Raw genomic sequence first — 16,863 nt, forward strand, 5'->3', positions numbered from 1 at the left:
TTCCTTTGGTCGTTAATGCATAGTATTAACCGTATTAACACAATTTAATATCTAAATAAGAAACTATAAATATTTAACAAAGCCATTTTCAAATTCTACATTAAATTAACTCAATTAATAAACTGTAAAAAATGAAATTCAATCATTTTTTTTTCCCTTTAACACATTCGTCATTGTCACAAAAGTAAACTATTCGTCGTTCATAAAGCTTATTAGACATTATCTACGGGCTCTGACATTTTTCATCCAATCATCATCCAAACCGGTGAGCGACTGTTGCGTTTTTCTCATGCGCGTGCACGGTGGATGACGTACCCGCGGGTATATATGTGACGGCTCAGTCCGTCCCATTCCTCCCGAAACCCCCGGCTGTCAGTGCTGTGTGAGTGCGTGTGTGCTCCGGAGCTTGCCTCGGCACACATTATATAAAAAATAAAAAAAATACAAAAAAAATTAAAAACTTTTAAAAACCCCAAAAAATCCTCCTTTTTTTCTTTTTTCTTTTTTTTTTTTAATAAATAAAAATTGGTGAAGTGGAAGCTGGAGGCCTTGAAACATCGCAACAACCCTGAAAAGATAACGACAGTCTGTGAGCTCGGCCTAGCGGTTTGCTTGATTCGTTGCATTGGATTTTTTTTCCGCGTTTTCACATTTTTGTTACCCTTATTATTTGTCATTTTAAACGAAGAACCAAACGCTTAAATCGTTCCAGAAATAATCTTTTAGTCGACGATTTTAAATTGTAAAAATTGGCGTGTTTAGAATAGCTTGACAGCTAACTGTATTCTGACGTAGTTGATCTCACGCGCTGGTGCCGCGAAACACGTAAATTTCTGCAAGTTCACAACTGCGACCGAAGAGAAAATGAACCCCAGCGCTCCTAGTTACCCCATGGCCTCGCTGTATGTTGGGGACCTGCACCAGGACGTGACTGAAGCCATGCTCTACGAGAAGTTCAGCCCGGCCGGTGCCATCCTCTCCATCCGCGTGTGCAGGGACATGATCACCCGCAGGTCGCTCGGCTATGCCTATGTCAACTTCCAGCAGCCTGCAGACGGTGAGTGTGGCGTAACTGTGTAAAAGATGCCTTTTACGCTAATGACACATTGAAAAATAAATGCAGGGTTTCATCAATATAATGCATATTCATTGAGAATCTTGTTAGTAGTGACCATATGCAGCACCATATTTTATGAATCTATGTGTTGTCGGTTGATTATAAAGGGTTTAAGATGAGGGATGCACGCATGCATATACCGCCGCGTGATGTTGCTTGACAGCAGTGACTTGCATGATTGTCATATTTAGGGCGTGGGTGGGGCAGAGTGTGCAGCAAAGATAAAATCCCATCAACTGTCTCGATTGTCAGGAAAGTGTATCAGACACATTGATTATGCCTCTTTGTTCAAAAGTGCAAAATTTCATGTGGTTTCAGTAAAATTTCAAAACTTCAAAATGTAGGGACTAAGCAATGTCCATGTAATGTATTTCTCACTTTTATTCTAGGCCTAATTTATCTAGTTATTCAGATTGATATTTTTATTGTGTTTTTTTTTTTTTACAGTTTTAAATTGAAGTTTTATTTGAGACTAAAAAATATGCCCTCAAAGTCAATTTCGAAAACTATTGTAAATCTAAGGCAAGACACCACAGACAGGTGAAAATGAAGTAGTAGATATGACCATATACTTCCCCGGTTGATTAATCAAAAGTACATTGTGACGATTTTATTTCACGTTCACATTTCCAGAACAGGAATCAGAATATTGGATAAAGCCAAGTTCAACATTTTTCATTTTGTTGCCGTTGGGAGTGTGAGGTTTACAGAAGGTATCTTGGATATCTATTTTATCAACCCATAAATCAGAATAAATAAATAAAAACATTTCTTATTAATGAAATGTCATACAAGTTAGGCAAATGATATATGAACACACCCCTTTGTAAAAACTTTCAGAATATAAATAGGAATAAAACTGGAAAGTTTGCTGAATGTAAATGCTACTAGTGATGGGAAGTTCGGATTATTTTACTAACTCGGATCTTTGAATCTCGTTCAGCAAAATGAACAAATCCTTTTTTTTTAAAGTCATTTAGTTCATTTCATAAGTTTACACTTTATGTTAAGGTGTCATTGTTACAGTGTAATTATACATTAAGTACTGAGTACCGGTAATAATAATTAACAAAATGTACTTACTATAGGGTTAGGGTAGGATTAGGATTTGGTTGAGGGTTAGTTGCATGTAATTATGCATAACTTACTGTTATTACTATGGGAAGTACATGTAACATGTAACAAGGACACTGTAAAATAAAGTGTTACCGAGTATAATTAAAATGATACAAATTCCCCACCACATATACTTAAAGGGGACCTATTATGCAAAATTCACTTTTATAAGGTGTTTGAACACAGATGTGTGTAAATAAGCAGCCTATAATGGTAAAAATCCTCCCAATATTTTTTTTATAATGCCCATAAATCATCATCAATCTCTCAGAACAAGCCTTTTCAATTTTCCCCCTATTCCTATGTAAGAGTAGGGAAGCCCCGCCCACGACGGGTGACGATCTGCACTAGATCCCGCCCTGAGAGAGAAGCAGCAGTCCCACATTATAACCGTGAACTAAACCATACCTGCTCTATCTCCATGCAGCATTTATTTTCTGTCTCTGTGGGCATCCTAATACAGTTCCCACACGAGCACCTATACAGCAGTTTATAGATTAACATGACTGTACAGGCTAGTCGATGAGATGAATAAACATAACTCCACAACAACTAAGTTACATAAATGTATCCACTAACCATTCAGAAGCGTCCATGTACAGTCTAACAGTTGCAGCCTCTTCTTGAGTCTCTCCATCAGTGTCTGACTCTGGTTCAAACATGTAAGGCTGCACTCCGCTACTGGGTATTATTGACATTTTGCCTGAGAGAATTTCGGCTGTTATGTTGTTCCAGTATCCGAAGCTCGTGTAAAGGATCGGCCGTCGTCTGAAGGGACGTCTGCAAAGGGACACAAAAACAGAGCGTTTACCCTCACACCCAAGAAGGGGCAACTTTGACAAGCTATAATAAAAAATCTGGGTGGTATTTTGAGCTGAAACCTCACAGACACATTCTGAGGACATCAGAGATTTATATTACATCATGTGAAAATGGGCATAATATGTCACCTTTAAGCAAACATTGATCACATTACGATTAAGAAAAAACTATAATGCTGCCAAGGCCTAATTATGAGAAAACCGAAATTATTAATTCATTGTTTATCTGGGTCTTCAGGCTATGCAGTCTGTTAGTTTACCTCACCTCCCGTGTCTTCAGGTCAAGTCGTTCGTTCTTTTGTCACGTAACATCCTGATAGGCTGAAGCTATGCAGTCTGCACCCCAAACAGAAATTATTAATTCACCTCTCGAGTCTTCTGGTTCAAGTCATTCGTTCATGACAGCCACATTTGCTTTAGGCAATGCAGTCTGTCCTTGGAAACAGAAATGATTAGTTCACCTACCGAGTCTTCGAGTTCGAGTCGTTCGTTCTTTTTTCACGTGACCACTTCCCGGCTCAGCATCTTACAACAAATACGTTAGTATTATTGACTGTATGTTTTATTATAGTTGAATAACAAGGCAATTTAATTATCAAAATACATGTGCAATAAAAATTTCACAATAATCATATAACAAAGGGATGTATCATTAGAAAAAGAAAAAAATTACAGCTGATCCAAAAGTAGTAAGAGACAAGTCAATAATATGGGATTTTCTTTGCATTATATGCAAAAAATGCAAAAAATTAGAATCCACTGTAAACAAGTATCTTTGCTTTAACAACTTGTTTCCCCCATCATACGGATAAAGTTTAAAGCATTGTCCAACTCTTTTATTACCACATTCAATAGGTTTGAAACCCCCTGCCTTAGCCTTGTGGCTGTCACAATGATGAACAAACGACTCAAATCCAAAGACTCAACAGGAGAACTGATCATTTCTGTTTCCGGTACAGACTGCATTGCCTTAGCCTATGGGGCAATCAGATGATGAACGAACGACTAGAACCTGAAGATTCGAGAGGTGAACTCTCGAGAGGTTCAGCCCATAGGATTTTGCGCATGCGTGGTCATCACAAATTGAACGAATCTCTCTCTGAGACAACTTGTTATTCCTGAGTCATATTAAAGATTCATGATGGACCCATCACTAAATGCTACTGAAGTGGAGATTTCTGCCTGAGTGCAAGAGAAGAAATTCATTTTGATTTAGTGGATTAATAATTGTTTTCACTTCCAGCTGAACGGGCTTTAGACACAATGAACTTTGACGTCATCAAGGGTAGACCTGTCCGCATCATGTGGTCTCAGCGTGACCCCTCTCTGAGGAAAAGCGGCGTTGGAAACATCTTTATTAAAAACTTGGATAAGTCTATTGATAACAAAGCCCTTTATGACACCTTCTCTGCGTTTGGCAACATCCTATCATGCAAGGTAAGGCACATACATGCTCTTGAAAGTGCTTTGCAGTGATTTGATAATGTGAATGTTATTATTTTTGTGCATGACTCGTGCTTCTGTTGGTCAGTGGGTGCATGATTTTATGCCTGATATCCTTTCTTAAGGTGGTTTGTGATGAGAATGGCTCAAAGGGCTACGGCTTTGTGCACTTTGAGACCCAGGAGGCTGCTGAAAGAGCCATTGAGAAAATGAACGGCATGTTGCTGAATGACAGAAAAGTGTAAGTGAGATTTTGGTGTTTTCCCAAACTTAAGCATTAGGGTGAAGGAAAATTGCTAAAGGAACCTGCCAACTAATGTGGAAAGTGACTTGATTGATTAGCAGATTTGGATTTGAAGTGTGTGTGGAAGGATTGGACCAAGTGCCATGAAAGAATTTTTACAATATATTTTTGCCAATATAAAATATGGTTACAGTTTTTTTTTAAAGTGACGTAGTTACATTGTACTTGATCAAATAAGTACTGAGTAATATTAATTATCTACATGTACTTACTATAGAGTTGCGGTTAGGGTTTAGTTTAGTTACTTGTAATTATGTATAATCTACAGTTATTACTATAGTAAGTACATGTAGTAACATGTAAGTAAATGACCTTAAAAAAAGGCTTACCTAAAATATTATTTGCTGGTGATATAAAACTAAGCAACATTCTGAAATTTTTTAATCTTAGATTATATTTTAGATTGCCTATTAATTTGCATTGCAAAACTTGCTTTAGAGTATTGGTGCATTATCACAGACATATAAAATCTGGTTGCTTCCGAATATGCCTACATCCCCAAGCGGTTTGACCTGTGTGAGCTGAAGCTGAACAATGAATGAACACCGATAAACCGAAGCACTTTCCTAGTGGGTTAATAAACTCAAACAAATGCATATGAGATAACACAGTACAGCTTTTATATTTATTCACAAAATGACATGAACCTGAACTAAGTTATTGTCTAGTCAGAATGCATAACTCCCGACTGTGTGCTTTTTCTGTAACATGCGCTAAAGCACAAAGTATTCACAACACTAGTGTTACAATAGTGTTCTCATTATAATGTCATGTATATGAAAGTTTGCTGCATTTAACTGTATTTTTTAATAACTGTTCTTCGTTTTGGATGGCATGCTGTCCCAACGCTAACTAATCAGACCTTAAGGTACCGCCCATAATACCAGAACCAGTCACATGATCATTTTCACGATTGATTGTCCCTGTCACTTTCGAGTACTTGAATAGTAGTGCCCATCCCTAATTACGAAAATATACACCGATCAGGCATAACATTATGACCACTGACAGGTGAAGTGAATAACACTGATTATCTCTTCATCACGACACCTGTTAGTGGGTGGCATATATAAGGCAGCAAGTGAACATTTTGCCCTTAAAGTTGATGTGTTAGAAGCAGGAAAAATGGGCAAGCGTAAGGATTTGAGCGAGTTTGACAGGGGCCAAATTGTGATGGCTAGATGACTGGGTCAGAGCATCTCCAAAACTGCAGCTGCAGTGGTCAGTATCTATCAAAAGTGGTCCAAGGAAGGAACAGTAGTGAACCGTCGACAGGGTCATGGGCGGCCAAGGCTCATTGATGCACGCGATGAGCGAAGGCTGGCCCGTGAGGTCTGATCCAACACACAAGCTACTGTAGCTCAAATTGCTCAAGAAGTTAATGCTGGTTCTGATAGAAAGGTGTCAGAATACACAGTGCATCGCAGTTTGTTGCATATGGGGTTGCATAGCCGCAGACCAGTCAGTGTGCCCATGCTGAGCCCTGTCCACCACCGAAAGAACCAACCATCAGAACTGGACCACGGAGCAATGGAAGAAGGAGGCCTGATCTGATGAATCACGTTTTCTTTTACATCACATGGATGGCCAGTTGTGTGTGCGTCGCTTACCTGGGGAACACATGGCACCAGGACGCACAATGGGAAGAAGGCAAGCCGGCAGAGGCAGTGTGATGCTTTGGGCAATGTTCTGCTGGGACCCCTGGGGTCCTGCCATCCATGTAGATGTTACTTTGACACGTTCCACCAAGTCCGATCCATGGAGGCCCCACCTCGCAACTTAACGGACTTAAAGGATCTGCTGCTAACATCTTGGTGCCAGACACCACAGCACACCTTCAGGGGTCTAGTGGAGTCCATGCCTCGACGGGTCAGGGAAGTTTTGGCAGCAAAAGAGGGACCAACGCAATATTAGAAAGGTGGTCATAATGTTATGCCTGATCGGTGTATATTGTATATTGTTGAAAAGGATGCTAAATGTGTAGATTAATTTTAAGTTCCATTTCTCAACCCCTTGAAATAACTGTTGAGATTAACTACAACCTCGTATTGATCGCTTCTCTTTGCCATCAGGTTTGTAGGGCGCTTCAAATCTCGCAAGGAGAGGGAGGCTGAGCTCGGTGCAAGAGCCAAAGAATTTACCAATGTGTACATTAAAAATTTTGGGGAAGATATGGATGATGACAAGCTCAAGGACGTCTTCAGCAAATATGGTAATTTGTTTTAAACTATACAAAACCACTAAAACTACAATTTCTCTCTTGGTTTATACATTTCAAAAACATTTTTTCTGATTTGGTAAGGTAATTCTATGAGCATCCGTGTCATGACCGATGAAAATGGGAAGTCCAGAGGCTTTGGATTTGTGAGTTTTGAGAGGCACGAGGATGCGCAGAGGGTCAGTTCAGCTTTAAATGTGGTCAAACTAACGTACTTCCTGGAGTAAATGTAACCACAGGATGAACGGGTACCAAAAAACAGTTTTGATCTCTTGGAACAGGCTGTGGATGAGATGAATGGCAAAGAACTGAATGGGAAGCTCATCTATGTGGGTCGCGCTCAGAAAAAAGTGGAGCGCCAAACTGAGCTCAAGCGCAAATTTGAGCAGATGAAGCAAGACCGTATGACTCGCTACCAGGTCAGTAAAGTTGAACTGACTTCTGCAGCCTTGTCAATTGTTTCCTTTTCAGTGAACTGGCCAAAATGGCTGCAACAGTGACTTTTTGGATACTGGAGACATAAGTGGCTATGTACAATAGTTTCTTATTTATGGACCTAAATTAGGCTGTGTAACTGCATTTGGTTTTTAATTGTATTTACAGGGTTCATAGAGTTTTGAAAGTTTGGGAAATGTTTGATTTTAACAGTTATGTTTTAAGGTTTGAAATGTGTTTGCATTTTGAATATCATCCTTGAAAATGTTTGATTTTTTTTCTTAGAATGTCTCTAAAAAAAGAAAAATAACCTTTAAGAAAGAGAAGAATCTCTCGAGAAAAAGAAAAATAACCTTTAAGAAAGAGTCGTGAATCATTTGTGCATTAAATTGTCACGCGAGCACTTGGAAGAAGTACACTCTATAGATTGGCACCTGGAAATTGCATTCGGATGTCCTGTCTTCATCAACGGTTCAAAGCAAGTCCGAGTTCTTCATGAGACCATTTAAATGGAGCTGCTGAAAGAGATGTATGGAATGTCTATTTCTAAATATTGCAAAAAGGAGACACTGAAACATAGTTTTTATTAATACTTGAAATGATTCCTACAATAGGCTGATTTTTTATTGTAAATATAGTCTTATTATTAGGGGTGTGAATCTTCACTGGTCTCATGATTCAATTTAATTACAATTATCATGTCTTCGATTCGATATCACACGATGCGTTGCATCCTTAATATTCTATATTATTGTACATGGCTACATTTTCGTCAGTGAATACAAGCATTCAGATACATGAACTCCCTTTTTGTTTGATCTTCTCCAAGAAAGCACACTTCCTGAATGTAGCAAACATCAAGCAAAGGTTAAGTCTGAATCATAATCGAAACGTGAGGGAAGTGAAGATTCACACCTCTAGAAATTAGTGTTAACTTTCTTCTCCTACGTTCTTTTGTTTTGATATCCGGATTGGCAGCGCAGCTGAAAGTTGCATTCATGGTGTGCCATCTTCTGTACCGCTTTGAATTTGATGGACTTGTTCAGATTCAGAATTTGTTTCATATTTGTTTGCTCTGTGTTGTTGGTTTTTTGCTTCTTTGGAAGGGAAAGTTGTTGGAAATGCTTTTTCTATTGCTGTTGGAGCAAATGGAAATGTATATTTGCTATAGTCTCCTTAAATAGTAGTTAATCCTACTGTAGTTTGGTTCTCAGCTGTTTTGCATATAGGCTGATGTACATCTAATTATTCACTGAACCCTTGAAAAGCACCACTGCCACTGCTTGAAAGTGCTTGAATTTCACTCTTAAATATCTGTACGAACCTTGTAATAGTTTATTAAATCTAGTGCATTGTAAGTGTCCTCATAGATGCAGTTCTTCATCGTCATTTGCTCTCTTTACAGGGTGTCAATCTCTATGTTAAGAACTTGGATGATGGTATTGATGATGAGCGTCTTCGTAAAGAGTTCGCTCCCTTTGGAACAATCACCAGTGCCAAGGTATGATTTTGAGCCATCACTGGTCATCACTGTCCTAGTTGTGTGTGTGTGCGTATTACAGAACATGCATATTCTATGATATCTAAATGCACACAATGGTGGTCTTAAAAAAATGTATCAAATGGTGTTTCATTCTGAAAAAGTTACATTACTCAAGTAAAATGGGTTGCAAATGCCATTTCATGTTAACATTTAAATTGTATGTTGACTTTTGGGCAAAAATTGAAGTCTTCTCCCTCTTCTGTCCCAGGTCATGATGGACGGTGGTCGCAGTAAAGGCTTTGGTTTTGTCTGTTTCTCTTCCCCTGAGGAAGCCACTAAAGCAGTGACTGAGATGAATGGCCGTATTGTGGCCACTAAGCCATTGTATGTGGCTCTTGCTCAGCGCAAAGAGGAACGGCAGGCCCATCTCACCAACCAGTACATGCAGAGGATGGCCAGTGTCCGTGCAGTGCCAAACCCAGTTATCAACCCCTACCAACCTGCACCTCCATCAGGATACTTCATGGCTGCCATTCCGCAGGTAAACACAGTCTCTTGGTTGGTTGTCATGTTGCTTAGATTAGCATTACTGCTTATTTCTACTCCATTAATAATTTTCTTGTATCACAGGCCCAGAACAGAGCTGCATACTACCCTACCAGTCAGCTCGCGCAGCTCAGACCTAGTCCCCGCTGGGCCACACAGGGTGTCCGTCCTCAGCGTAAGTCTACTTTTTATCCCAAAATCCTGCAGTAATAAATGAATCAAATGTCAAGCTAATCCATAAAATATTGATTCATACTAATGGACATTCAACATTTTCTACAGACTTCCAAAACATGCCAGGCACAATGCGCCCATCTGCCCCCAGACCTCAGACTTTCAGCACCATGCGTCCTGCATCACAGGTGCCCCGCATGATGTCCACTCAGCGTGTTGGTGAGTCTAAAGAATGTTAAAAATGTAATATTCTCATTTTCCACTAGATATTTTCGTCTTCATCTCATCAGCAATTTCGATTTTGGCACTCTCTGCATCAGCTGACCAATAAGGATGCAGACCTAGAATGTACAGTGACGTGACATAACTGCCAGATTCAAACTGTGCTTTCACGCTATGGCTGGCGCTGAGCCAGAGATGGACGCACTCAGTGCTTGTCATATATCACAATTAGTGTTTTCAACCACATAATGTTTATTTTAGGTTTTAGACATTTAAATATACATAAGTACTAGCAAGTACAAAACAATATACATTTATAATTTGTAAAATACACACTGGTGGCTATGGAAGCAGCAATAACAATCCATTAAAATATAATTTGACAACGTGTTTTATTCATATCAGATACACATAGTGTATGTAACTATATAGTTTACTCTATTCTTCTCCCAGTTCACCAGCCACTGACTTGCATGTATTTCGAGAGAAATTGATGAATTTATGTGCTGTAAATCCGACTGACAGGACCCGTGGAACTGTGGCGCAAACAAACATGGCAGCGCCCATCTCACGTTATAGATCAAGATCATTTATAAAGCTTTTTAAACGACAAAACACACTCGTTTACACGTATTTGAGAATCAGAATATAAGATAGTTGATGACATGGTAAGCAAGTTTGTGAATATTTTGAATAAAAAAGGAAAAACTAAATAAAAGCGATACATCTGTCACACACAACGCTATATTGGCTGCGGTGAGTCACGTGACAAGCATGATGCATCGCCATGAAAACAAAAAGGGGAAATGTTCTAAAATAACAGTCGCCTTAAAAAAAACTCACTCTGGGGGGTCAGTTAGAATATTTTTAAACTTGCGCGTGAAAGGGTTAAGATGTTTTTTTGCGGGCGGGCGATCACAATGCCGGCTCAACACCGTGATGTCTGTCAGCCATCGGCCCCAACCCTATCTGAGAGTTGCGATTGGTGGTCAGTTTGTGTGTAAATGTACGTTTTTGACCAACTTTTTCCACTTTTGAAGTTATTTCTAGCGAGAAATTACTATTGTAGTAATTTGCTTGGTTATCACCAAAACTCACTTTATTTTCAAATCAGACGGACAAAACTCGGTGCAAACTCTTGGCTGCAATGTCGCGACCAGCTCAAGTGAGCCTTCCCGATCTCCATACTGAGATTGAGAGGACATGGAAGAACCCATATTCTGCCCGTATCCACCGACATCAGCGGGCTAGTCTCGCTGATGTTGAGGCGATAGGAGAGCGGACATCGACACTGAGAGCTCCAACCCTGCCAGTTTGAATGGCAGAGCATACATGCCAGCAGGTCAGGCCGGTGCTGCCCTGCACACCATGGCGGTGTTGCAGGTATACCAGGCCAACTGCACAGTTAGCTTTACTGGCTGCCAGGTAGTAGGCCTCACTAGGCCTCCCTAAAGGCGAGTTCCCAAATACGGGTACTAGGTAGCCAGCCCTCTGGTTATCAGGTAGTAGGCCTCACCAGGCCTCCTTGTAAGTGGTCTCCCATTGACACTGGGTTCTGGCAGCTAGTGGGCTGCTTGCTATCAGTTCAGCTGGCCTTAGCAGGCAGCTTCTGAAGGCAAGCTTGTGCCCTAGCATGACTAGTGTTAATTTTTTCTGCTACTGTTTCCCTCCCGGAACCTCTTTTAAATAGCCTACTGCCTTGTTTGCCTACCAGGCAGGCCATGTGCTCCCCTCACTGAGGGTCACTATGAGTACTCAGCCTCCTGAGTCTGGTCAGATGGTCGTAGGCCTCTCGTGAGGCCTCCCAGTTAGATCAGCCCTTAGGCCTTTTCAGGCCTCCTCCATGTTTTGAAACACAAACGCTGGGTAGATCCGTGGATCGTGGATCCCCTTGCTAGCAAGGGTTGTAAGCACAATGCTGAGTCATGTTCTCCAGGAAAGCCCGTCTCTGAGATCTGAGCTGAGTGGTTCACTGTCAGCTTCGCAGTCCCTCGGTTTGGATGCCTTACCTAAAGGCAAGTGTCCAGAGGCTCTGTCTTCGGACAGACAGGAAGTTGGCCAGACTGAAGTGTCCAATGTAAGTGACACCAGGTCAAGCCTTCCTGGTGGCATTTCGGGTATGTTCCCCTGAATAGTGATTGACTAGGGCTCCTTCGGGTTCCCTAGCCACATTCCCTAGAGGGGACCCCTTCTAAATTTGAAGCTGTGGTCCTAGGCCCTTGAGCTGGCCCAGGTAGGCCTTTCATTAAACAATGTTTTTGTAGGTTTTCCTGTGGAACGTATAGCTTGGCCTATGACCGTAGGGAATGCTGTCACTGACAGCCCAGTGTGACCTGGGGGTGAGTGGTTCTGGCATTTCATTTGAATTTGCTGGTTTTGACAGTTGTCACTGCCAATGGGTATGCACTCCCCTTAGCATGGTGGCGTTGGTATCGTTCCCCTAACGGTCCCCCGTCCCCTATCGGTCCTCGTCCATCGACACAGTGCGAGTTCCCTTTCGAAAGGGAACGTCTAGGTTACGACTGTAACCTCTGTTCCCTGAGAACAGGTAACGAGACACTGCGTCTTTTCGCAGTGCCTCAGGGCCTACCTACCAAACAGTCCCTTCAGATGAAAATGTGATTATCATGTTTGCAGGGCACCCTTATATACTTCCAGGTCGCACGTTAATGATTCATGGGCTGTCGCCGGTCAATAGGATTGCCGTGATTTGATTGTGATTTCAGACACCTGTCACGCCTGAGGCATTCCCCTTAGTGTCAATCGACGCAGTGTCTCATTCCCTGTTCTCAGAGAACAGAGGTTACAGTCGTAACCTAGACGTTTGTTACTGTATTTGTTAATCTTTGTTAACGTTAGTTAAAAAAAGTACAGCTGTTCATTGTTAGTTCATGTTAGTTCACAGTGCAAGTTTACTAATGTTAATAAGATTTTAATAAAGTATTAGTAACAAAGACATTAACAAAGATTAATAAATGCTGTATACGTGCAGTTCATTATTAGTTTATGTTAAATAATGTAGTTAACTAATGTTAACTAATGAACCTTATTGTAAAGTATTACCATATATTTTACATATAAAAATTCATATATCTATACATATATATAAACATTCATATATCCTGTTTTGTTAAGAATTTTTTTTTTTAAGTTTCATAAATGTGCACTGTTTTAAGTAGACATAAGTTGAGATGAATTGAATTAAACCCGTTTGATTTCACTGCTCTCTCAGCTGCTCAGACTATGGGTCCACGGCCCTCCACTGCAGCGGCTGCAGCTTCTGCCCCTCAAGTTCGCGGCGTGCCTCAGTACAAATATGCACCCAGTGTCCGCAACCCTCAGCACATGAACACACAGCCTCAGGTTACTATGCAGCAGGTAAGACTCTGCGCAACATGTATCCCTTCACATATGAAAGATGTGATTTTTGAGTTTAATCTTCTGATTGACTCTCTTGGTTAGCCTGCTGTGCACGTGCAAGGACAGGAACCGCTGACAGCCTCCATGCTCGCCGCTGCTCCTCCACAGGAACAGAAGCAGATGCTGGGTAAAGATCGTGAAGTTGTCTGATTATTTGTTCCTCCCACCACACTATAAAAGGAGGTTAATGCTTAATTTTCCTCTCGCAGGTGAGCGTCTCTTCCCACTTATCCAGAATATGCATCCCAGCCTGGCTGGCAAGATCACTGGAATGCTGCTGGAAATCGACAACTCTGAGCTTCTCCACATGCTGGAGTCTCCGGAGTCTCTGCGCTCCAAGGTTGGAGGGTTTCTAAATAGTTGTTTTTGTATGGAAACTGTATGAAATGAAGTGTTTGAAAAGCATAAATGTTTTGTCTGACAGGTTGACGAGGCGGTGGCCGTACTTCAGGCTCACCAGGCTAAAGAAGCCGCTCAAAAAACCGTGACCAACTCTACTGGCGTGCCAAGCGTTTAAGCCAAGGTAACATTCCTTTTGTTATTGTCTGTGTTTCTCTCCACTCACATCAAATGTTCAGTCTGTTGGAGAAATGAGGTCATGATGTCTGTGTTTTACAGGGGTGTGCCACCTTGAATCTTCACAGAGAGGGGAAAAAGTAAACATCGGAAAAGAACCTAAAACACAGAAAACATCGCAAAATATCTAAAACCATATTTAAAAAAGAAACTAGAAAGAGCCAGGTCTAGAGACAAGCATTCTAGGCCTAGTTAAGGTATTTAAAAAATGAATAAAAAAGGAAAAACAGACAAAAATTATGTTGGGGGTTTAAAAAAAAAATCCACAGTTTAGGGAGTAAACAGCCGTAAAGCATTCCTGCCTTGTTTTATTTCTTTTAAAGCCTGGCTATGTCATATTCTTATAAGGGAGGTGAGAACTGGCAGAACCAGCAATGTGATGTTATCTTAAATTGACAAAATGCTTGCTCAAATAAAAATCACTAAAATGTGTGTGTCTTCATTTGTCCACAGAATATTTGGAATGCCAAAACCATGTTTTAAGTTTGTCTTTATGAACAAGACGGAAGAGTTAGATTCAGTATTGTAACACAGCATTTTTCAGGCCCTGTGTGTGATTGTTGGGTAGAACAAGAGATGGGAGAGCTGGAATGAAAGGGGAAGATGAGTGCCAGAAAGTGAGTATAACTGCACAAAAAAGGACAAAACTGCATTGCTGATGAGAAATTTAATATGAGCAAAGATCTGAGAAGTGGCTTTTTTTTATTGGGATATGTATAAATGAATGGGATGTTGGGATCCTTTTAATGAGCAGAACTCTTATTCTACAGTTCTGTTGTAAAGAATAAAGTGAGCATATATGAAATAAGGGCGATGGGATGATGGAACAATGTATGTGAATCTTGATACCCCATCTCCATTTGAGTAATAGCTCATCTGTTATTTTTTCAATTTTGGGGTGATCATTTATGATGCCTTGTGAGTATCACGGTGAGTAAGCATCAAATAAGCAGGGTAAAAGATCAATTGATCAGCTATTAACCCGTTGCTGAAGTGTTTTTTGGGTTTTTTTGGTATGTCAAGTAGTGTATGTACCATTACAATGTCTATTTTTAGTTATTTTCATGTCATAGAGAGTGCACCCTCTCTCATATTTCTCAAGTTACTGTATGCCTTAACATTAATTTCCGAAGTAGGTCACAGAGATGCTTTTTTTAATATATATCTTAAAATTAGTATAGAGGTCTAGGTAATCATCAGGTTGTGGAGTAAGGACATGGCTATTGTACAAAAGTTCTTTCACCTGATATGGGTGATTCTTCACTGTTCTATAGAAAAAGATATGGCATTTAGCATTGTAATTAACATTTTATTATATATAAATACATTTTAAATTATAAGTCATCCTGCTGCCCCTTTGTGGGCTTTGGCTCCCTGTCTGAGAACCTCTGCTCTGGCCCTGAACTTTACCAAATTAAATAGAAAATATTTGTGTTAATTATGTGTACAATTTGCAATTATTTTTACATTAAAAACAATCACCTTATGCAGCTATACCATAAAAAGCACTTAACATTTAAGAGCAATCAGGACAAATTAATTTTGTCTTGCTAGCTAAATTGTGTCAGCAAGTTTAAGGCCCATCTAACTTTAAAAAAACCAACAAAAAACATTACCATCATGATACCAAAATCTGCTTGAAGGCTGATAATCTTTATTGAGCAGTGAGGAGTTTTGTTATACATGACGTTCTTTCCCCAACCCCCCAACACAACATGCAGCAAGTGTTTACTGTTGTACAGTACTGCAATCACTAACTTTATTGATCAGAGCATTTCATCTACATCACAGAATATATTCGTATCATGCATTATGGACAAAAAAAATAAAAATGTTTTAATCGGTGGTACTTCTGCCATAACATCTCCACGGGCCTTTTCCATTGTGGTTGGTGGTATTATTTAACAATGACATGCTCTTATTCCATTGAAAACAAACTTGATCATCCACCTCTGTTCTTGAACTTAAATTCTGAAAAATGTTTGGACTTACAGAACTTGCCACTCTCAGGCTGTCTCAAAACTACAAATGCACACTGTCAACAATCATAGTATAGTATGATACTCATAAATATAGAAGTGGAATGCCTAGTAACACTTTGGCTCTGTTTCCTAGTTTCTCTCAAGAGGCCGCGATTTATTACATGGTTGATTAGGGTGACTCCCATTTCATTTGAAAGTCTGTATACCTTCTACGTCTCTTCACTCCTCTTCCATCCCGCTGTCCCCTTCCTTTCTGTTCATGTCTTCTTACAATTTCTCCTCTTATTCTTTCCACTACACCAATACCCTCCACTTTACCCATCTCTTCTCCCTCTTCTACTCTTCCTATGCCCTGTCCTTTTCTTAATCTCTCTTTCTTTCCCCTCATCTCTTTCTACCTGTTCTCCTCTCCCTCTCATTACACCCATTCGTCAACTCTCCTTTTTATTTCTTTTCCCCTTCTCATGCTTATTCTTATCTTTTGAAAATATTTTTGTTATAGTTATATATAGTTATAGTTTTATAGCAATTGTGAATTAGAAAAATTGGATTTTCAGTTTTGTTTTTTTATTGTTAACCCAGCAGATACCAGTTTTGGCCAGCTGAAATCATTCCATGTGCAATTCAGAATGTGACAAATTATTGTTTTGTTTGTTGTGCTTGGAAAATTGTACATGAATGTTTGTGATTTTTCTAAAATCAATTATAAAGAGCAGCAAATGTTTTTTTTCCTGATATATACAATTTTTTGGTTGGCTGTGTGAACACATTTGCGAATTCTGTACACATTGATTTGAGAAAATGATGCATATGATTTGTAATTTGTATGAAATGGATGAAAAATTACAATCTGTTTAGGACAATTACAAAGGGTTCAGATTATGAATCCTGTATTTAACTGTTAACTATTTTGAGAGCAGTGATCTGACTTTGGAGAAATGTGTCAAATCCTTTGAGAAAAACTAAATATTTTGTATGTATGTTGTGAAGTTGTGCCTTGAGTGTA

At 39.8% G+C, this 16,863-nt stretch overlaps 1 protein-coding gene across 1 annotated transcript; it reads left to right on the top strand.

The window, feature by feature from the left end:
- Window positions 1-352: 352 nt before the first annotated feature.
- pabpc1b (poly A binding protein, cytoplasmic 1 b) lies at window positions 353-14,307 on the top strand. Its single transcript, XM_084130426.1, has 15 exons — window positions 353-1,057; window positions 4,298-4,491; window positions 4,623-4,738; window positions 6,874-7,013; window positions 7,104-7,198; window positions 7,301-7,438; window positions 8,860-8,955; window positions 9,206-9,478; window positions 9,568-9,658; window positions 9,766-9,876; window positions 13,112-13,257; window positions 13,342-13,426; window positions 13,509-13,639; window positions 13,724-13,822; window positions 13,918-14,307. Exons 1-14 carry the CDS (start codon window positions 865-867, stop codon window positions 13,814-13,816), a joined length of 1,902 nt encoding a protein of 633 aa, XP_083986552.1. The 5' UTR covers window positions 353-864; the 3' UTR covers window positions 13,817-13,822; window positions 13,918-14,307.
- The last annotated feature ends 2,556 nt before the right edge of the window (window positions 14,308-16,863 follow it).

This window comes from Abramis brama (genome assembly GCF_963993115.1).
Source record: "Abramis brama genome assembly, chromosome: 12".
Lineage (NCBI taxonomy): Eukaryota > Metazoa > Chordata > Actinopteri > Cypriniformes > Leuciscidae > Abramis > Abramis brama.

Excerpts from the sequence above, each read along its gene's own strand:
- pabpc1b (XM_084130426.1), top strand. The coding sequence starts at position 865 with ATGAACCCCAGCGCTCCTAGTTACCCCATGGCCTCGCTGTATGTTGGG. Across the intron at positions 4,739-6,873 it reads TTGCTGAATGACAGAAAAGT|GTTTGTAGGGCGCTTCAAAT; the intron begins GTAAGTGAGATT and ends CTTTGCCATCAG. Across the intron at positions 9,877-13,111 it reads GATGTCCACTCAGCGTGTTG|CTGCTCAGACTATGGGTCCA; the intron begins GTGAGTCTAAAG and ends CTGCTCTCTCAG.